Source organism: Vanellus vanellus (assembly GCF_965231255.1).
Source record: "Vanellus vanellus genome assembly, chromosome: 1".
In the NCBI taxonomy this organism is placed as follows: Eukaryota; Metazoa; Chordata; class Aves; order Charadriiformes; family Charadriidae; genus Vanellus; species Vanellus vanellus.
In genome coordinates, this window is record NC_138905.1 from 146,495,078 (window position 1) to 146,511,545 (window position 16,468).

Here is a 16,468-nt window from a genome sequence, read left to right on the forward strand (position 1 = left end):
CCTGTTGAGAAATCTCTAGTGTCAGATTGTAGAAAATAGCAACTCTTTCTCAGTGACCCGCCTCTTAAGGAAAATCAAGAGCAAATTCCTAGGACAGCCACCTCAAAACCACCCCTGGCAGCTTTGATGCCTGCATGCTGAGCAGAGATCACCTATGCTGAAGAAGTGGTAAGGGCGCACTCGGAGCTGACTCAAGTTACTCCCACTCGCTCTTGTGAAAGTGGGTGCAAACAGACCTCGTTGGCATCAGCAGCGAGTGGGAGGAGGATGGAGCAACAGCAGCAGCAGCCAGAGGAGGGAAGATGGAGTCTGCAGGGCTTGCTATCAGCTTTCCTGGGCATTAATTTTTGCCTTCCCTTCTCTCAGCAGTTACTCCCACAAGTTCCCATTACCAACCCCTACCGCAGTCCCCACGTCGCCAAAACCCACCAGGTGTTAATGGAGTAGGAGGCAGCAGATGGGGCTCTGCTAGGGCTTTCCAAATCTGTTAAAGATTTCTTAAGCAATCCTGTTTGTGCCTCAGTTACCCAAGAGAGGAGGTGACAGCGCTCATCTCTCCCCAGCTCTTCCAGGCAGATGGTCTTTGTGTATCTGTACCAAGATTTCTCTGGCAGGGTATCCACTGTCCTTTACACCCCACTTTCATACCAGCAGTGTCATGAACATCACATGCTGCAGAAAGGGTTATTAATTGCGAAAAAGGAAGCTCTTATCAAATGAGGGGAAACATTGAGCAATTCCAAGCTCCAGCATCCCTTAACTGAGAGGACTCCTATGCCAACCTACATAAACCTCCCCTTGAGAAAAGAGCTTAAAGAAGTCCCCCAAGCACCAAGAAAGTAGAAGTGACCACTGTTACTATGCAGCCTCACTGCCCAAAGTGATGCCCAAGCCTACACTATCACTCAGAGATCTCCCAGGTAACATTTTAACCTTTTGGCCAATGCCACCTACATTTGACAGAGAAGTCCAGGTCACCAGAACATTAAGGTGGGATTCAGCTCATCCAGCTCCACAGATACGTGCACTGTAGATGTCTATTAATGCCTGCACCACCCAGCTAAGGCCCCTTTTGCAGTCAAAGGGAGTAAATAATTAAAAGCCTCAAGTAGATATCTAAAATCAGTCTGCTGAGTTACACCCTGGAGCTGCCTGTTTCTCTTCTCTACACAGTGAGGGATTTGCTGGTTTCAAAGCAATAACCTTTCATCAGAGCACAAATGAACTGTCTGGAGAAGCAGAGAGAGCCCTGGCCCAGGTGGGAGTCTGGCAGAGGGGACAAGAGCACACAGCTGCAGCCAGTCATCCCAGGAGCACTGCCTGCAGACTATTAAGCGATCCCGCACTGGAAGACACAATTCCAGATCCCACATACTGCACCCACACTCCTCACCACGATAGATACAAATGGATCCATTGTGGACCAGCCCAGCCGTCTGGGTCTGAGGTGATTTATAAAAGAGTGAAGGTCTTTGCAAAAAGTATGGGAGAGGGCAGTTCAGCTTTTCCCCCACCGCCGTCTCTCTTTGGATACAAGAAACTATCAGCAGGCAAGGAAAGTCCCACAGAGGATGGAGCAAGCATCTTCATTTTTGTCTGAGTCCTAAGTGTCCCTCCAGGTATAATTTTTTCAGTTCAAGCTTTACTTCCAAATTATGGAGCTCACCTGTCTTTTCCCACACCTGCCAGCAACATGTCCTTCCCCTCTCTGTGCCTTCACATTTCTCTTCATCATCACCTCAGCTTCCATGTTAAGTCTCACCTCTGGCTCTTTCTCTTTCCCTTCATCTTAAAATCCTTCCAGTGTACCAATGCTGTGATATCAGCTCTTTCCAGAAGATACTACAGTCTTGACAGGGTATTCACCCATATAATCTCTTCCCTAACATGACTTAGGTACTTCTAAGCACAGAGTTGAACAATTCCTTCATTAAGAAGACAGCAGCTGATGAGGATGAGGGTCTTACACCTCCTCAGAGGTTATCACTGCTTGCATTTACAGCTCGCATGAGTCTTATTTTGGTGCAGGAGGAGAACCTGACATCAACACCAACTGTTTCTTTGACTTTTGTGTTGTAAATACTGCAACATGCAGCACAAACAAACTCAATAAACCAATACTTTAAGCAGCTCAAGCAATCTAGAGTCTTAGACAAAATAAATTCATCTATAGCTATTTCTGCCCTTCACCTGTTCTTTTGCGGACACCCAATTCCTGCTCATATACCTCCCAAGGAGGTGCCTCTTGCTTCTGCAGTCGTTTTCCCAGACAGGCCCACCTGCTGACCAAAGCCACCCCACAGGTCATCCAATAGTCCTGTTAATAGTTCATAGGGCAAATGGCTTCTCATTTTCCAAGAGTATTTTCACGTGAATAGAGGTTCAAAGTTCTATGTCTCTCCTTTGTAGGCTGTACATTATTACCTTCTGAAATCTCAGCCTACGTTGACACAGAGAGATAACAACAAGAAGGTAGCAAACATCTGGATTCAAAGTTATATTTGTAAGTCCGATGCTGAAGTGAGTACGGAGCATGATAGGGTCAAGGTAAAATAAACAAACTATGTAAAGCCAATTCATTTCAGCAGGGCAGCTACCTCTTTGTTCTGCCGGGGACCTATTTGCCCACAGTAGGGAGCACTTGTGAACTTCTTGAACTCAGCTACTTTGTGCCTGTCCTCTCATCAGCAGAGATCATCTTTACAGTTTCTCTTTAATAGGCTCAGAACAAGAAATAGATAAACAAAGGTTGCTAGAAAAATGATTATGTCTCCTTATCCAGGATTAAGAAATATTTTTACATCTTTCCTGCCCAGAGTCATAGGCACAACAGTAAAACCAGTGAAGTAAACCCCACATCCATGAATTTGCCAGTTCCAGACCTGTGACAGCACATGAGTGCAGCAGCAATGCCAGCACAGCTGTGATGTTTCACTAGCTTCATTCACATCCTAGCTGCACTTATGAATATTTGGAGACCCTCACTTTAGATTTAATAGGTTTTCTCAAAGACATGTCTTTTCGGGAAAGGAAGAAAATGCAGTCAGGTTGTCCTACAAGAGCTAGAAAACACCAGGACCAAAACCTTCCCAGTTGAAAGCCTGTTCCCAACACACGCAAAAGCTTGCAGGAGAAGTAAGATTCATCTAGCCTGGTATAGGTTAAATATACATTAAACACAGTAAATACTTAGAAAAGGCAGGATGTACAGACCGATCCCTTACAAGGGAAGGCAGCCCCCATCAGTCACAGCATCAGACAAGCTGTTCTATGTTTTGCCTGTGATCCATGTTGGGGAGATACTCTGTCAGCAGGTTACCCCTGGGCAGGCAGCATCCTGCCTGCTGTGCTGCTCACTGTGTGGGGCTGACCCACACCAACCATGTACCCAGTCACCCAGTAACCATCTCAGAGGGTATCCAAGGGCCATAGGTACCATATCGTTCCCTGCGCACATAAAGGGAATGAACCCAGTCCCATACCCCTTTGCTTCATGCCTTCGTTCCACTCAAGGCAAAGGGCCTTTGCCTCACTTTGGTTAACAAGGCTCAGGAACAGTCCCACCATGCTTTTCAATCAGTGCTTTTTTTTTTTTTTTTTTAGGAAGCAAAATCACAAACCGGCAACTTCTGAAATCTTAAGAGAAGTAAAGTAGTGGGGCTTTGGGTAACAAAGAAATTAGTCTTCAGACCTTTCTTCAGTTTGAGAAGCTGTGCTACGATGAGAGAGATCCCAAAGCACTTGGACCTTGGTGTCTGAGAGCAGCAAGAATAGTACCTCCCTTTAGAGATAGAGGAAAGAGTGGCTGGAGAATTACAAACCAGTTAAGCCTGGCTCGCATGCCTGAGGAAGCTCTAGAAAAAAAATGATGAGGTTATTAAGGATTTCTCAAGAGCAAATTGTTTCAAAACTATCTACTTTTCTTTTCTGGCAGAGCAAATAGTCTAGTGGACAGGGTATTTTGCAAATAATTGGGTATTTTTTATTAAATAAGGCATCTGCACACACTTCCTACTTTTTTCTTTTTTGTTTTTAATTAAAGGTTAGGGCACTTGACTTGCCTTCAAACATCCTGCCTTCACATTCCTCTCCAGACTGGGTAAACAGGAAATCTTGTGTAATTGTCAATGTTCCTTATACCAGCTTGGCATTGACACAATGCCAAAGGGCATTTAACACCTTTGCTCTTAAGAACCCCCAGCAGCTTAATTACTGTTGGAATTATGGCTAGGGAAAAAAACAACAGCCCAGTCGTTGAGCAAACGGTAGAATGAGCTGAACATTTTCTTTCTCAACCAAGTTGTCTTTGTGCAGCTCAAGGGACTCACCTCACTTCTGGGCAAGGTAGGAGTGAAGCAGAGCGATGGCCCAAGAGCCTTTATCCTGTTTTACCAATTATCTGTTCAAGTAGTGCAGGAGCAAACTTCTTGCTAATGACCTAAAGTAATCATCTAGAATAAGTGTCTGAAAAGCACCTAACATGGGTTTTACAGTAGACTTCAGGTAACTGCATTGAAATAATGCATTTTGGAAAATCCTCTTCAATGGCCAAGTATATTCAATAGTGCTTAGTGAATAAAGCTCCCTTCGTGTCCCCCGGGATCTCAAATTTCTTTCTGGACTGTGGCCCAGTTCAACTGGAGAGGGCAAATATACCGCCTAAGCTTCCCCATGTCACATCCCCCTTCAAAACAGGCAGGACGTTGTCCTAGGACACATGGTTTGACCTGCCCTCTGCCTGATCAGAGCTCAGAACCAGACCTCCTGCTTGTCAGCAGGCCAGAAGGCTACCACATAGGAGAGTTGGGCATCATGGATATTTTAAAAGGAAGAAATCAGCCCAGCTTTGTTCTTTCAAAACTGCTACGAGGGACCCTGGGTCAGGAGAGGGATGCTGATTCTGGAGAAAACAGCTAATTCTAGGGGCAATCTGCATATGGTCCCATGGAAACTGCGTTTAACATTTCTGCACAGCTAACCACAGTTTCTCTGCTCCTCCATACAGTGGTTATTGCGGGAGTTTTTATCCTCATGAGGCATCGAGTATTTACTCTCTGCTTATAGCATCTGAGGGCTAACTCAAAGCTTTGAATAGCAGTGATGGAAAGGCCAAATACCTCAGAGAAGGACACTGAAGCACCTGGTCTGGTAAATGATGAGTATTACTGACTTCTTTGTAACATCACAAAATGTCAGCATTCAGGATCTGAAAATGTATTATGTGCTACGTATCTTTCTAGGCAGTAAAAAGAAAGCAAATAGAATGCAAAGGCTCGATTTCACTGGATATCTACAGGTCTCAAGCGTTCTGAAATAATTAAAGGATCACAAAGGTTCAGTGACTCCAGCATAGTGTTGGATTGTTGTTTAAATAAAATTACACCTAGGCATTGTGCTTTCTGCAGCCCTGTGGTGTAAGCAGCTCCTGCTCACCAGGAAATGAACTGAAGGTCATTGAGTTGTAGGAGACAAGGACAGCCTTGTCAGGGCCCAGGTTTGCCCAAAGCCAGGAAACGCTGAGAGACCCCCTCCACAGCGCTCTCTGGTTTTACACAGGCTCATCTGCCAGCATTTTCCAAAGCGCATTTCATTTACTTACACGCAAGATGCTATTTCTGCCCTGTCTGCAGACCATGCAGTAGGAGCAACAGGAAGAGGTGAGCAACTTCTCCGCTTCCATTGCTCACCCGCTCAGTCTGGCCTTTGAGGAAACCCCAAATTCAAGAGCCAGCTTTGGTGTAGTCATTGGTGCGGGAGAAAACCCTGCACAGTTTGGGCAAAGGGAGAAGTGTTGGTAGGCCAGATTTGCCCTCCCAGAGAAGAAAGAGGAGGTGAGGGTAACACGGTGAGAAACCTAGGCAGATACGTACAGCATTGGAGGCAAGGACAAGGACTTCAAACTCAAGACTGAGCAATATGGACCACAAAGAGATAGAAGAAAGCTGACAAAAAGTGAGATTACTCAGGGGAAAGAGAAGGGAAGAAAGAGAAAATCTAAAGGGAAAAAGGAAAAAGGAGGGAAATACTTCAAACAGGAGAGGAAGAGCCTTATAAGGGGAGTAAGAACGTGAAGCCATGCTTGCAATAAGAAGATATGTATAGCAAAGGGAAGTCCATGTGTATGGGTGCAAATATGACCCCTGACAGGACTACTCGATGGAGCATCCCATTTTGGTATCACAGGCCATCCTGGTAGCCCACACCCTGTTTGTACCCTGAACGTGTGTGCTCACTCAGCATTTTCATGGCAATATCTGAACGAAGGGAAAAAAAAAGAATCTATAAGTATATTTTAAATACGGTTGCATAGTTTATTTTCAGCAGCATAAATGGTCTCCTAAAGACAAGAAAGAATTCACGACAAGGCAAATGGAAACAGGCTAGCAAGGATGTAAAAAAGGAGTCCGGATACTACAAATAGGTCTGATCACCAAGAAAAGACCTCAGGAGGAGTCCCACAGAAGAGGAGCAGTCCAGTTCAAGTCATCACCCCTAAAATGTTTATTAAAATCTGCCATATCATTGCTGGTACATCACTGTAACATGAAAAGACAAACCGGGAGTCAGATTCTGCTTTGGGAACCACACAGACTTGAAAATCCAGAGCTGGTCATCGGAAAGTTCAACAAAACTAAGCTCGAGCCTGAAGACGTTTATGGAAAGTCACAAAAGCTATCCAGGTGTAACACAGGTTAACTTTACCTCTCTAACCTATTGCATCAAGCCACAGAAGAAGGAATATCTTCAATTCCAAACAAGCACGCTCTTACACGTGGGTTTAGAAATCCTCACACAGGTAAATTCTGTAGTTCATTGGACTTCTTGTCAGAGTTACTACAAGATGCAAGAATTTCTTCTTTGTTATTCAGCATTAGTGTTCAAGCAGCATAGAAATGCTGTGGGATCCCTTTCACACCCAGGCCTGTTATCTGTTTTAAAAAATTAAAAAAATAAAAGAAAGGAAACAGATAAATCTCCCACTGAGTACAATGAAAACATAAAAATGTTGTACAACAAATATCATAGTAACCTACCCCTACATGGAGGGTCCCCTGCTTCAAGAGGAGCCCAAAAAGAGTCATTACATGGAGTTCTTTAGAACTCTTTAAGATCTTTAAAATTATCAAGCACCACTCAATAATTTTGCTAATTTACACATTATCTGTGGCCCTTACATGTGGTCCTTACCTCCGTATTAACCAAACAAGTCATAGTAACTTTTAACGTGCTTTGCCCATGCAAGACAAATGTAAGTTTGGAAAATACCAATTCTCTTCTAGAACTGGAGAAATGAGGAACAGAGATAAAAAAGGCAAGGCTCATTTAATTCTCCTGTGGGATCCTAAACTCCACAGCTTGAGAAACCTGTCAGTTCTCAGCCATTAGGAATCTGCTCCTAGCACTGCTTTCAACTAAAAGGTCCCAGATCCCAGGCTAGATCTCCATCCCTCCTGGAACATGTCTTCATCCTATTGCCAAACTGATAATACAGTTTGGGTTTTTTTTTTCGGTTTTGGTCTTTTTTTCATTTCCCCTCATTTACAACCCTTCCCTTTCATGCTGTGGTCAGCTTTCAGGGAATGATGACAATTACTGATTAAGAGCTGCGTTTTATTCTCCTGATGTACTTTTTGCTAATGGACTGAAAAATGAAGAGAGAAACAAGTTTCAGATTCAAGAGCCCTGGGCAAAATTGTGGATTATTAGTTTCTCAAAATGTAGCAACCACTTTTAACAGACTAAAAAAATCCCCAAAGTTTTTGGATTGGGATGCAAAATTTTGCCCTGGTGAATTTAAGCATTTAATTTTTAAAGGGGCAATCTGTACTGTAAATATTTAGATTTCCTGGCACAATCAAAAATTGAGAATTAAGGGAGTGAAATTTCCAAAACTGATGAAAATCTGGTAAGAGATAGGAGCAAGACCCAATTCCTTACAATGTATTACAGAATATGCTATACAGGGCAGATCCAGATCCACTGGCTGCTTTAAGATCCCGACCGGGTACCCACGTCAGCTAACCAAAATATCAACGCCATTACTAGCAATTTCTCCAAGTCTTCCTTCCAAACGCATGAGCAGCTGTGCAAAAGCAGCTATGCCTGGCTGAGGACAAGCAACACATCTGGACCAGCACATCAGGCCAGCAGGATGTGCGAGGGCAGCCTGGGGCACCTCACTCTCAGAGCGCAGGGCTTGGCAGGGCTGACGTACAGAAAGAAAGAAAATCTGCTCACCTTGAAAATCTCTCCCGCTTGAGGTTCCTTGGCTAAGGTGGTCTCATCCAGTCCATCATACGCAGAAGTCACATACATTTCCGAGTAGTCTTTTCCACCAAAGCAGCAAGAGGTGATCCTCGAAGTGGGCAGCCTCACAGTTTGGATTCTTTTTCCTAGGAAAAACGTGCAATTGTTTCCTAACGTCCATTTTCTAGGAGGCATGTAAATGTGAATGTACTATTAGTGCACATGGCACAGACGTGGCATTGACTCAGAACGCACCTCCCTTTCAGACAGAGGCCATGTCCTAAGGGACCGTTTGTGGAGAAACCAAATTCTTTCATCTGCCTCATCTCTAACTATTTTTCAGCCTCCCCCCTATATCTGTGAGGCTTCGTTTCCTTTTCTCAAAATGAAACAATAAAGTATTTGAAGCCAGGAAGGGCAGAGACACCTGGCCTGGGATGGCTGTCATTCCCTAAGCGTTTCCCAGTTAAACATTTCAACGCTGAGAATTTTTTCTTGTTTTAATTGTAGGTTTATAATGTTTCTCAAAATAGATGTGCCGTGATTTTATTATTATTATTATTATTATTATTATTATTATTATTATTATTATTATTATTATTATTATTATTATTATTATTCAAGTGGCATTATTACAAAGTGGGTGTTCTGCACCAGCAGATCCCAGGAGCAGGGGTACCCAACGCTGGGAGGCAGCACAGGGAGCAGCGCTCTCCACGTCGTCTGGGCTTGGACCAGCGATGCTCATGGCAACCCGTGGGGCAAAAACGGGCAATGAACAACACCTTCTGATCTCACCTTCAAACCATTCCTCCCGGCTGCCTTTCCTCTCGCATTCGTGGCATATAGGTGACACTCAATATGCAGAGGCGGAGACCTTACCTGTCTCTGGGTCTATACGAATGACTCTCCCGCCATCAATACAGGCCACCCAGAGCTTCCCTTCTGCGTCGATGCACATCCCATCGGGCATTTGCTCCTCCTTTTCTAGATGGTACAAAAGTCTGGGGCAGGCTGCAGGGAGAGTTACAAAGCCGGTGTTAGGTGGGCTGGTACCAGTTCTGTATCAGATCCAAGTCTAACATCTTCCACGTTCTTGGGAACAGGTAAGTTCATTTGCTGTGACAAAGACGTGCTGAAAAATTTATATCACATATGCATTCAGCAGGTGTGTTAAAAACCTAACTTAGCCTGGCAAAAACAAGGCCCCAGTAGAGCCACCGCAGTTTGGGATTGTACTGAATTAGGGGTCTTGTTATTTTACCAAGGAAGAGAACAAAATGCTTCTGTCCCTCTTGTTAACCCACTAGCTGACCGCCATACCACAACTGCCTCAAGCGCAGTAACTTTCCCCGGACTTTCATTGCTCATGGCAGCCTGGACATCTTTTGATGAGCAATACATCACATAAGTAGTGACTTGAATTTAAATGTTCCAGTTCTGGGCCCCTCAGTTCAAGAAGGACAGAGAGCTGCTGGAGAGAGTCCAGCATAGGGCAACTAAGATGATTAAGGGAGTGGAGCATCTCCCTTATGAGGAAAGACTGAGGGAGCTGAGTCTCTTTAGTTTGGAGAAGAGGAGACTGAGGGGTGATCTTATTAGCATTTATAAATATATAAAGGGGGAATGTCATGAGGATGGAGCCAGGCTCTTCTCAGTAGCAACCAATGATAGGACAAGGGGTAATGGATTCAAGCTGGAACACAAGAGGTTCCACTTAAATTTGAGAAGAAACTTCTTCTCAGTGAGGGTGACAGAGCACTGGAACAGGCTGCCCAGGGAGGTTGTGGAGTCTCCTTCTCTGGAGACATTCAAAACTCGCCTGGACGCCTTCCTGTGCAACCTCATCTAGGTGTTCCTGCTCCAACAGGGGGATTGGACTAGATGATCTTTTGAGGTCCCTTCCAATCTCTAGCATACTGTGATACTGCGATACTGTTGGTAATAAGCAATCTTTCATGGGTAAAGGTCAAGAACTTCACTTATTTCAATGGCCAATCAAGCTACCAGTTTTGATTAAGCCTGGACACCAATGGCTAGCGCTCTATGCTGCAGCGCGGACACGTCAGCGGGGACATGCACCAACCTTGGAGCAGTGCCCACGGGCAGCAGTCTTCCTGCTCTGACCCAGCGCCTTATGGCCATTACACCACCCAAAAATAGACCGTCACCAGCATAAAGCCAAGGCCAGAAAACTCATTACGTTTTTGTATTTGGGGGAGAAAAAATAGCGTTAAATCTTCTCTAGAAATCTTACTTCCCAAAATCTGTGGAAATAGATTTTCTCAGCAAAATGAAATCTGAGTAACTATAATTATTTGCATGATTTTCACCCATGATTACACAAAGCCCACGTGATTAGAGTACAAAGGCAGTTCAGACATTTAAATTCCCATGGAGCATAACCAGATGATACAGCACAAAAATATTTCACAAAGTTTTGAAATGAGGCTACATCCATTTCGCTTGCAGTTAAATTTCCTTTTTGCAGATATTATAATAATAAAAAAAGTTTGTCTAGAAAACGAATTTAAGTGAAATTTGCCAAACATCTGAAGGCAACTAATTTCAGAATTGGGAAACTTCAGTCACAATGATAACCTGATTCTTAAAATACATTTCTGTGGTATACACGCATGCACATTCTGTATTGGTATTTATGGAGCTAGTACAATCAAAGCATTCCAGTAGATGGCACTCAAGAACAAATAGCATCCTATAAGCTGATTCTCACTGCTGTACAGAGGGCTTACTTCCCTGCAGCTCCCTGAATGGGTGTAAATATAAGCCACGTATCCAGCTGAAAGTAGTCAAAAGTTTGTCCACCCAATACACCTGGTTTGTAACTAAACTTGAGAAAAACCAGTCACCCTGCTGACAAGCTGTAACCAGAAGATATAAGATCTGTCAAATAAATCACCCCATATTACACACCCAGGTCTTGCTGCGGAAAGAGTAATAGCACTACTTGTCATCGAATTTAGAAAAGCACATGTACCTATCTTTCCAGTGTGCACATCGTAGCTGAAGGCATGCACGGCGTATGCCAGGCTGTCGATGTGAAAGAAGGTCCTGTGGTCCAGGGACCAATCCAGACCGTTGGAGATATCCACCTGGTCCAACTGTTTTATTACTGAATGGTCGGGGAAAAGGGTATAGAGAGCGCCTTGCCGCCTCGCTCGCACCCCCGGTGCCATCTCTTCAGCCATTGTACCTGAAATGGAAATGGGAGTGCTAGTTAGAAAGCGGAAGCGTGTTCCTCATGCTTGATCAAAAACCTCCCCTAAGTGTTTGTTACCAAGAGGTCCTAGGGAGAAAAGGACTAATCAGGTCCCATCAGATTGATGGGGAGGAAAGGAGCAGGTCACCTCCCGTGGAGATGATCCTGGCCAACAAAAGGAGGAGTTTCTGCATTGCCATGAGGTTTAAGTTGTAGACACCAAAGACCCAAAGGAGCACCACAACATACCAGGGGCTGAGGTTTTGCTCACAGCAAAAGCTGAGATGCTTGCCTGCAGCATGTGCTCTTTTTGTCCTTGCGCTTTGTAGGCTATTTTCATCATTTAAATGGACTGTGACCTTAAAATACAGGTGCGGTAAATCACGGTTATCTCAGAAGCAGGTGGACAATATCATAGAAGTGAGAATTTTTTTTCTTAATGAATTTGTGCCTCAGTGTTACGCTTGTTATTTAGTTTCTGATTCTCTCTACTCTGGAAGGGAGAGACCTCTGCAGTGACGGGGTGGGAAGCACTCAAAGGGGGCATTTACACTTTCTTTTAACTGTGACAGACTGTCTCTGTTGGCCTCCTCTTTCAGAAGACTTCATGAGCTCTTTTTATAATGCTTGGCCAAAGCCCCTGTTGAAAGCATTGACCCACTGTGCACAGCTAGGAAGGGGTGTGCAAAGCAGGTTTTTCTCTCTTATTCTTGTCCTTAAACCTAGTGGCACATCAGCCCTCAAGCATAACCATGAGCCAAACTTTTCCTGAATTTCCTGATTTCCGGCAAATTTGAAATAAGAAGAAAATGCTGGCTGGCAAAACAAATACAGAGCCATTTTCACTCCCATCAGTCACTCTCCAGTTCCAGAGTGGATTGCTGTGCTTGGCTCATCATTTATATGGGAGGAGAAAAAGGGGGATCCTGGCTGCATTGCAACCAGTGGCAAAAGTCACTGTTCCCTTCAGGAGGCTCCCCACATCCCTGTACCCCATCGGCTGACCGGAGAGGCTGTACACGAAGGGTGCAAGCCACAGGTCATCTTCTGCTCTAGGACCTGCATCCATCTCTACGCCTCCAGAAACCTTCCCACCTGCGTGAGGCCTTCACCAGCTTTTCACCTCCTGTGTAGGCAGATGTTTGAAAGCACCGTCCACCAAGTAGGGGAGCCTTTCTGCCAGGCAGCCCTTGTCCACAGCCTCTATCCTCATTTAGGTCAGAGGATGCAAGGTCCCTTGTCCTTCTCCACCGGGCGGTACCCAAGTGGAGCGTTCACAAGACAGTTCAGCTCATGCTCGCGACAGGGGTTTTTGCAGGGAGCTCAACAGAGGAATCGAGAACATGGAATAAAATACACTATTTAAAATACACTGTAATTAGTTCCTCTTTGCACCAGGGGAATTTTCTGCCAGGAACTTACCAGCAAAAAACCTCCCCTTTGGATCCACTTTCCCATCATTGAACCTGTTGTGGGGTTTATCCTGCTCGAGCTCGAGGATGGTGGTAACCACCTGAGTGTCCCAGTCCAGAAAGGCAAGCCTGGTCCCCAGGGCGATGACGTAGCCCCCGCACTGCCGCAATGCTACCGAGCCGACACGGGCATCTGTGGGCAAGAGGGAGCAGGAGATGGCAGGCAGCTCTGGGGCCATCAGTCAGCCCTACATTTCCCCACCTCACTGAGGGCATCTGGGCTTGATTTGGACAACCCTGACCTGGGAAAGGCTGAACTGATGCCAAGATCCTTCTCCCCTGGTATCATTAGCACATCTCACCGGCTCTATGTTCTCCGGATCTTTCTAACTTCTGGGCAGACACAGCCATTAGGACTGTACCTTTTCCTCTGCGGGTCCCAAATGAAACATGCCTGCCCATTGGGGCTTAGCGAGAGCAACATGCACATGGCCCTCCACACCTGAGCATGGTCTCCTCTGCTCACCTGGCTCAGGCCACACCATGCTCAACAACACGGCGTGGGAGGAGAGGGTGTGTGGCCCCATAGAAAGTAAGGGAGACCACCATGCTGCAGGACTCCTACTAGGAGAGATGGACAGGGGTGGATGGAGAAGACTGCCAGGATGGAGTGGTGAGTTCAGACTCTTACCCACAGACACGCTCTGCACCTCATTGGTGAGCGGGCTCCAGCGGCAAACTTTCTGTGAGTTAATGTCTACATAGACAAGTGCACTCTCTCTTTCTTCCCAGACAGGGCACTCTCCCATCCTGTTCTTCTCCTTCACGACAGATTCAATTTTGATGGAGGAGGACATGGTCTGAGGGGAAGAGAGTTGATAATGGATTTAATGAAAAGTTCTTGTTGTGTGGATATTTCCTGCCGACAATGCTTAACAGCAGAGTTTGTAAATGGCAAAGCCCTCCAAATCCCACATGACAGAGTAATTTACGAGGTTCCTGTGATATTTTCATAGCCTCATGGCTAGAAATGAGCTCAAGGCGCCAAGGCTTCTCCTTGGCAAACCCTTCCTAGACGAGAGTTTAAACCAGAGCTGCTGCTGAGGCACCTGCCTCCAGGCATGGGAGTGCTGGGGACGCGGCCCTGAGCCAGGACCAAGATGTCGGCTGGGGATCAGTGACCCCAAGGGTCCCACAGACCATAGGGAGGCACCAGCGGACAACAAAACTGATGGGTCAGAAGCCTTTTTGTGGAAAAACAAGGCCCTGCCTTATTTGTGCAGATGCATTGACTTGCTCCATAGGAAGATGTGTACACACCCATACCAACTGTTGTCTGCCACCGAGGCCACCCCAGCCCAAGTGCCTGTTCCCACACGGAGTCAACGTGAATATGCAAACTCTGGGGAAGGCTCCTGCCTTTGAAATCCTGCTGCTTTGTTTTCCCTCCAAGCGTTTCATCTTCATTGGCCCCCTCACCACCCCAGACTCCAAATTTCTCCAGGCTGCCAGGTGTAATTACCCTAGTTGCTGCTTTGGGGGCAAAGCCTGCTCCTGCCAGGGGTTGTTGATGCCCCAGCTGCTCCGTCCCCCATCCCCATTGCAGCAGGGTGCCCATGGGGACACTGGCCACTCAGCCACCACCCTGGCCCAGGGTGCCCAGTGCCACATGTTTGTGTTCTGAGCCCACTTCGATGCCCTCCAAAAACAGGCAGCTCAGGCCCTGGGCCTGCCCTGTCCCTGCTGCGGTGGGGATGTGAGCAACAGCCTCCGCCATTCAGCTCTTACCAAAGACAGGGCCCAATTCGCTGCTGCCGTCACCGCTTATGGAGACAATGGATGTACGATGCTGCTGCGCCCGCCGGCCTCAGCACATTTTTTCCAACAGACTGGAGAGATATTTCTTGGGAGGCAGCCAGTCCCTGACATAACACTATTCTTGCTGAATTACTGTCTTCAAGCGGGCATTGTTTCCTAGTAGGTGAGCTGGTGATAAGGTTTACAGATAATTAATTAGCACTAATGCGCTTCGAAGTACGTGGGAAGAGCCAGTAATCACCGTGAGTGGAAAACACCAGGGCTGGGGACCCAGGATCTTCCCTGCTCCCCGGCCCCAGGTGTGCATGGCAAGGAGTCACACAGCCAAGGTGAGGTCCAAACAACTCGTTTATCAAATACATCCTTCTCCCTTTCAGGAAAAATGGCCGCAAGAGACCGGGCAGCGAGCTGCTCCGCGCAGGCAAACAGTCTGAAATGTAAATGAGGATATGCAGCAAGATGCCATTTGTAAAACCTCCTAAAAACTGCTAAGCCGTTCTGGAGCGGGAGGAATGGGTTTCTCTTGGGTTAAAGTTTTGTGCCACGTGGCTGCTGCATTTGGGACCTGAGGCTTGGAGACACAACACTGACTTTATGGTATTGTGGTCCAGAAAACACAGAGCTGCTCTTGCCCCTGTGGGAAGTCGGGCTTCGCAGCAGCACCGCATCCGCATGACTCCCACAGAGGCAGAAAGCTGCCGGATCTGCAGCAGCCGGCGTGTATCTGTCTGCCTGGTCATTTCATTGACCCAACCGAGTCCTTTTAAACCTTCCTCTTCCTGCCAGCTCCCCTTTCATTTACTGCCCCTTCTCCAGCTTCTGCAGCAACGAAACGGGGGCCTGGCAGGTAAGCCATGGTGAAATATTGATTCACAGACCCGTCCCGCACACACACGAGGAGTACGCAATCACGCCGTTGCCAACTGTTTCACAAGGCGCAGGCAGGGGAGAAACCACCCTGCCTGCACCAGCTGCCTGCTTACCCCTCTCGTGCCCCCTCTGCGATGCTGCGGAGACCTGCCCCATCCCACGGAGCCTCCGCGCGCGTCCCCCTTCCCCGGCTGCAAGTCCAGCCTCAGTGGCTCTTCCCTGCGCCAAAAAAATAGCTCCCATACGTTCCCTTCAGCTGTGGGATTGTTTTGTGGTTTTGGTTGTTCTTTTTTTTTTTTTTTTTTTTCAAACAGCTGGCTCAAACTTCCCCCCAGGTTTTAAGAAGAGGGCAATGAGAAGGGAAGATTTGGGCCTTGCTGGCTGAGGTTTCAGTAATTTTTTACAAGCAGCTGAAAACGGAGACTTTTAACAGAAAAAGTCATCCAACCCTAAGAGGCAGCACTGCCTTCCAAAAGAGTCCCCTCAAGCTGGCAGGGATACAGCCCCCAGTCCTCCCCACACCCAGTGGTCCACCTCCTACCGCACCCTCCCTGCCGGCACCCCACGGAGCTGCGGAGCAGCAGCGTTTCACAGAACACAGCATCTCAGAGGGAAAAATGAGGAAACGACCTCAAAAAGCCTTCTTCAAAACACCCCGTCTTCGTCACTCCCCAGGCACCCTGCCACCTGCCACCTTTTTTGTGGGACGCCTCGCACCCTGCTTGCCACAGCACTGACCCGGCAGAGATGAGCATGCAGGGGGAAGAAAAAAAAAAAAAAAAAAAAAAGAGTAATTCCAAGCAGAAAGTACCAAATCCCGGTGTATTCTCCCCAAAGAAAATCCCCGAGGATAAAAAACATCACGTTCAGCCTGCCTATATCCTCTCTGCAACATTTTGTT

General features: G+C 46.5%; 1 protein-coding gene across 1 annotated transcript; it reads right to left on the minus strand.

The window, feature by feature from the left end:
• Positions 1-6,878: 6,878 nt before the first annotated feature.
• LOC309681206 (regucalcin-like) lies at positions 6,879-13,736 on the minus strand (the record flags this gene model as incomplete). The annotated part of the gene is made up of 6 exons (XM_082495045.1): positions 6,879-6,929; positions 8,239-8,393; positions 9,130-9,261; positions 11,246-11,461; positions 12,890-13,072; positions 13,571-13,736. 6 exons carry the CDS (start codon positions 13,734-13,736, stop codon positions 6,879-6,881), a joined length of 903 nt encoding a protein of 300 aa, XP_082351171.1.
• Between the last annotated feature and the right edge of the window lie 2,732 nt (positions 13,737-16,468).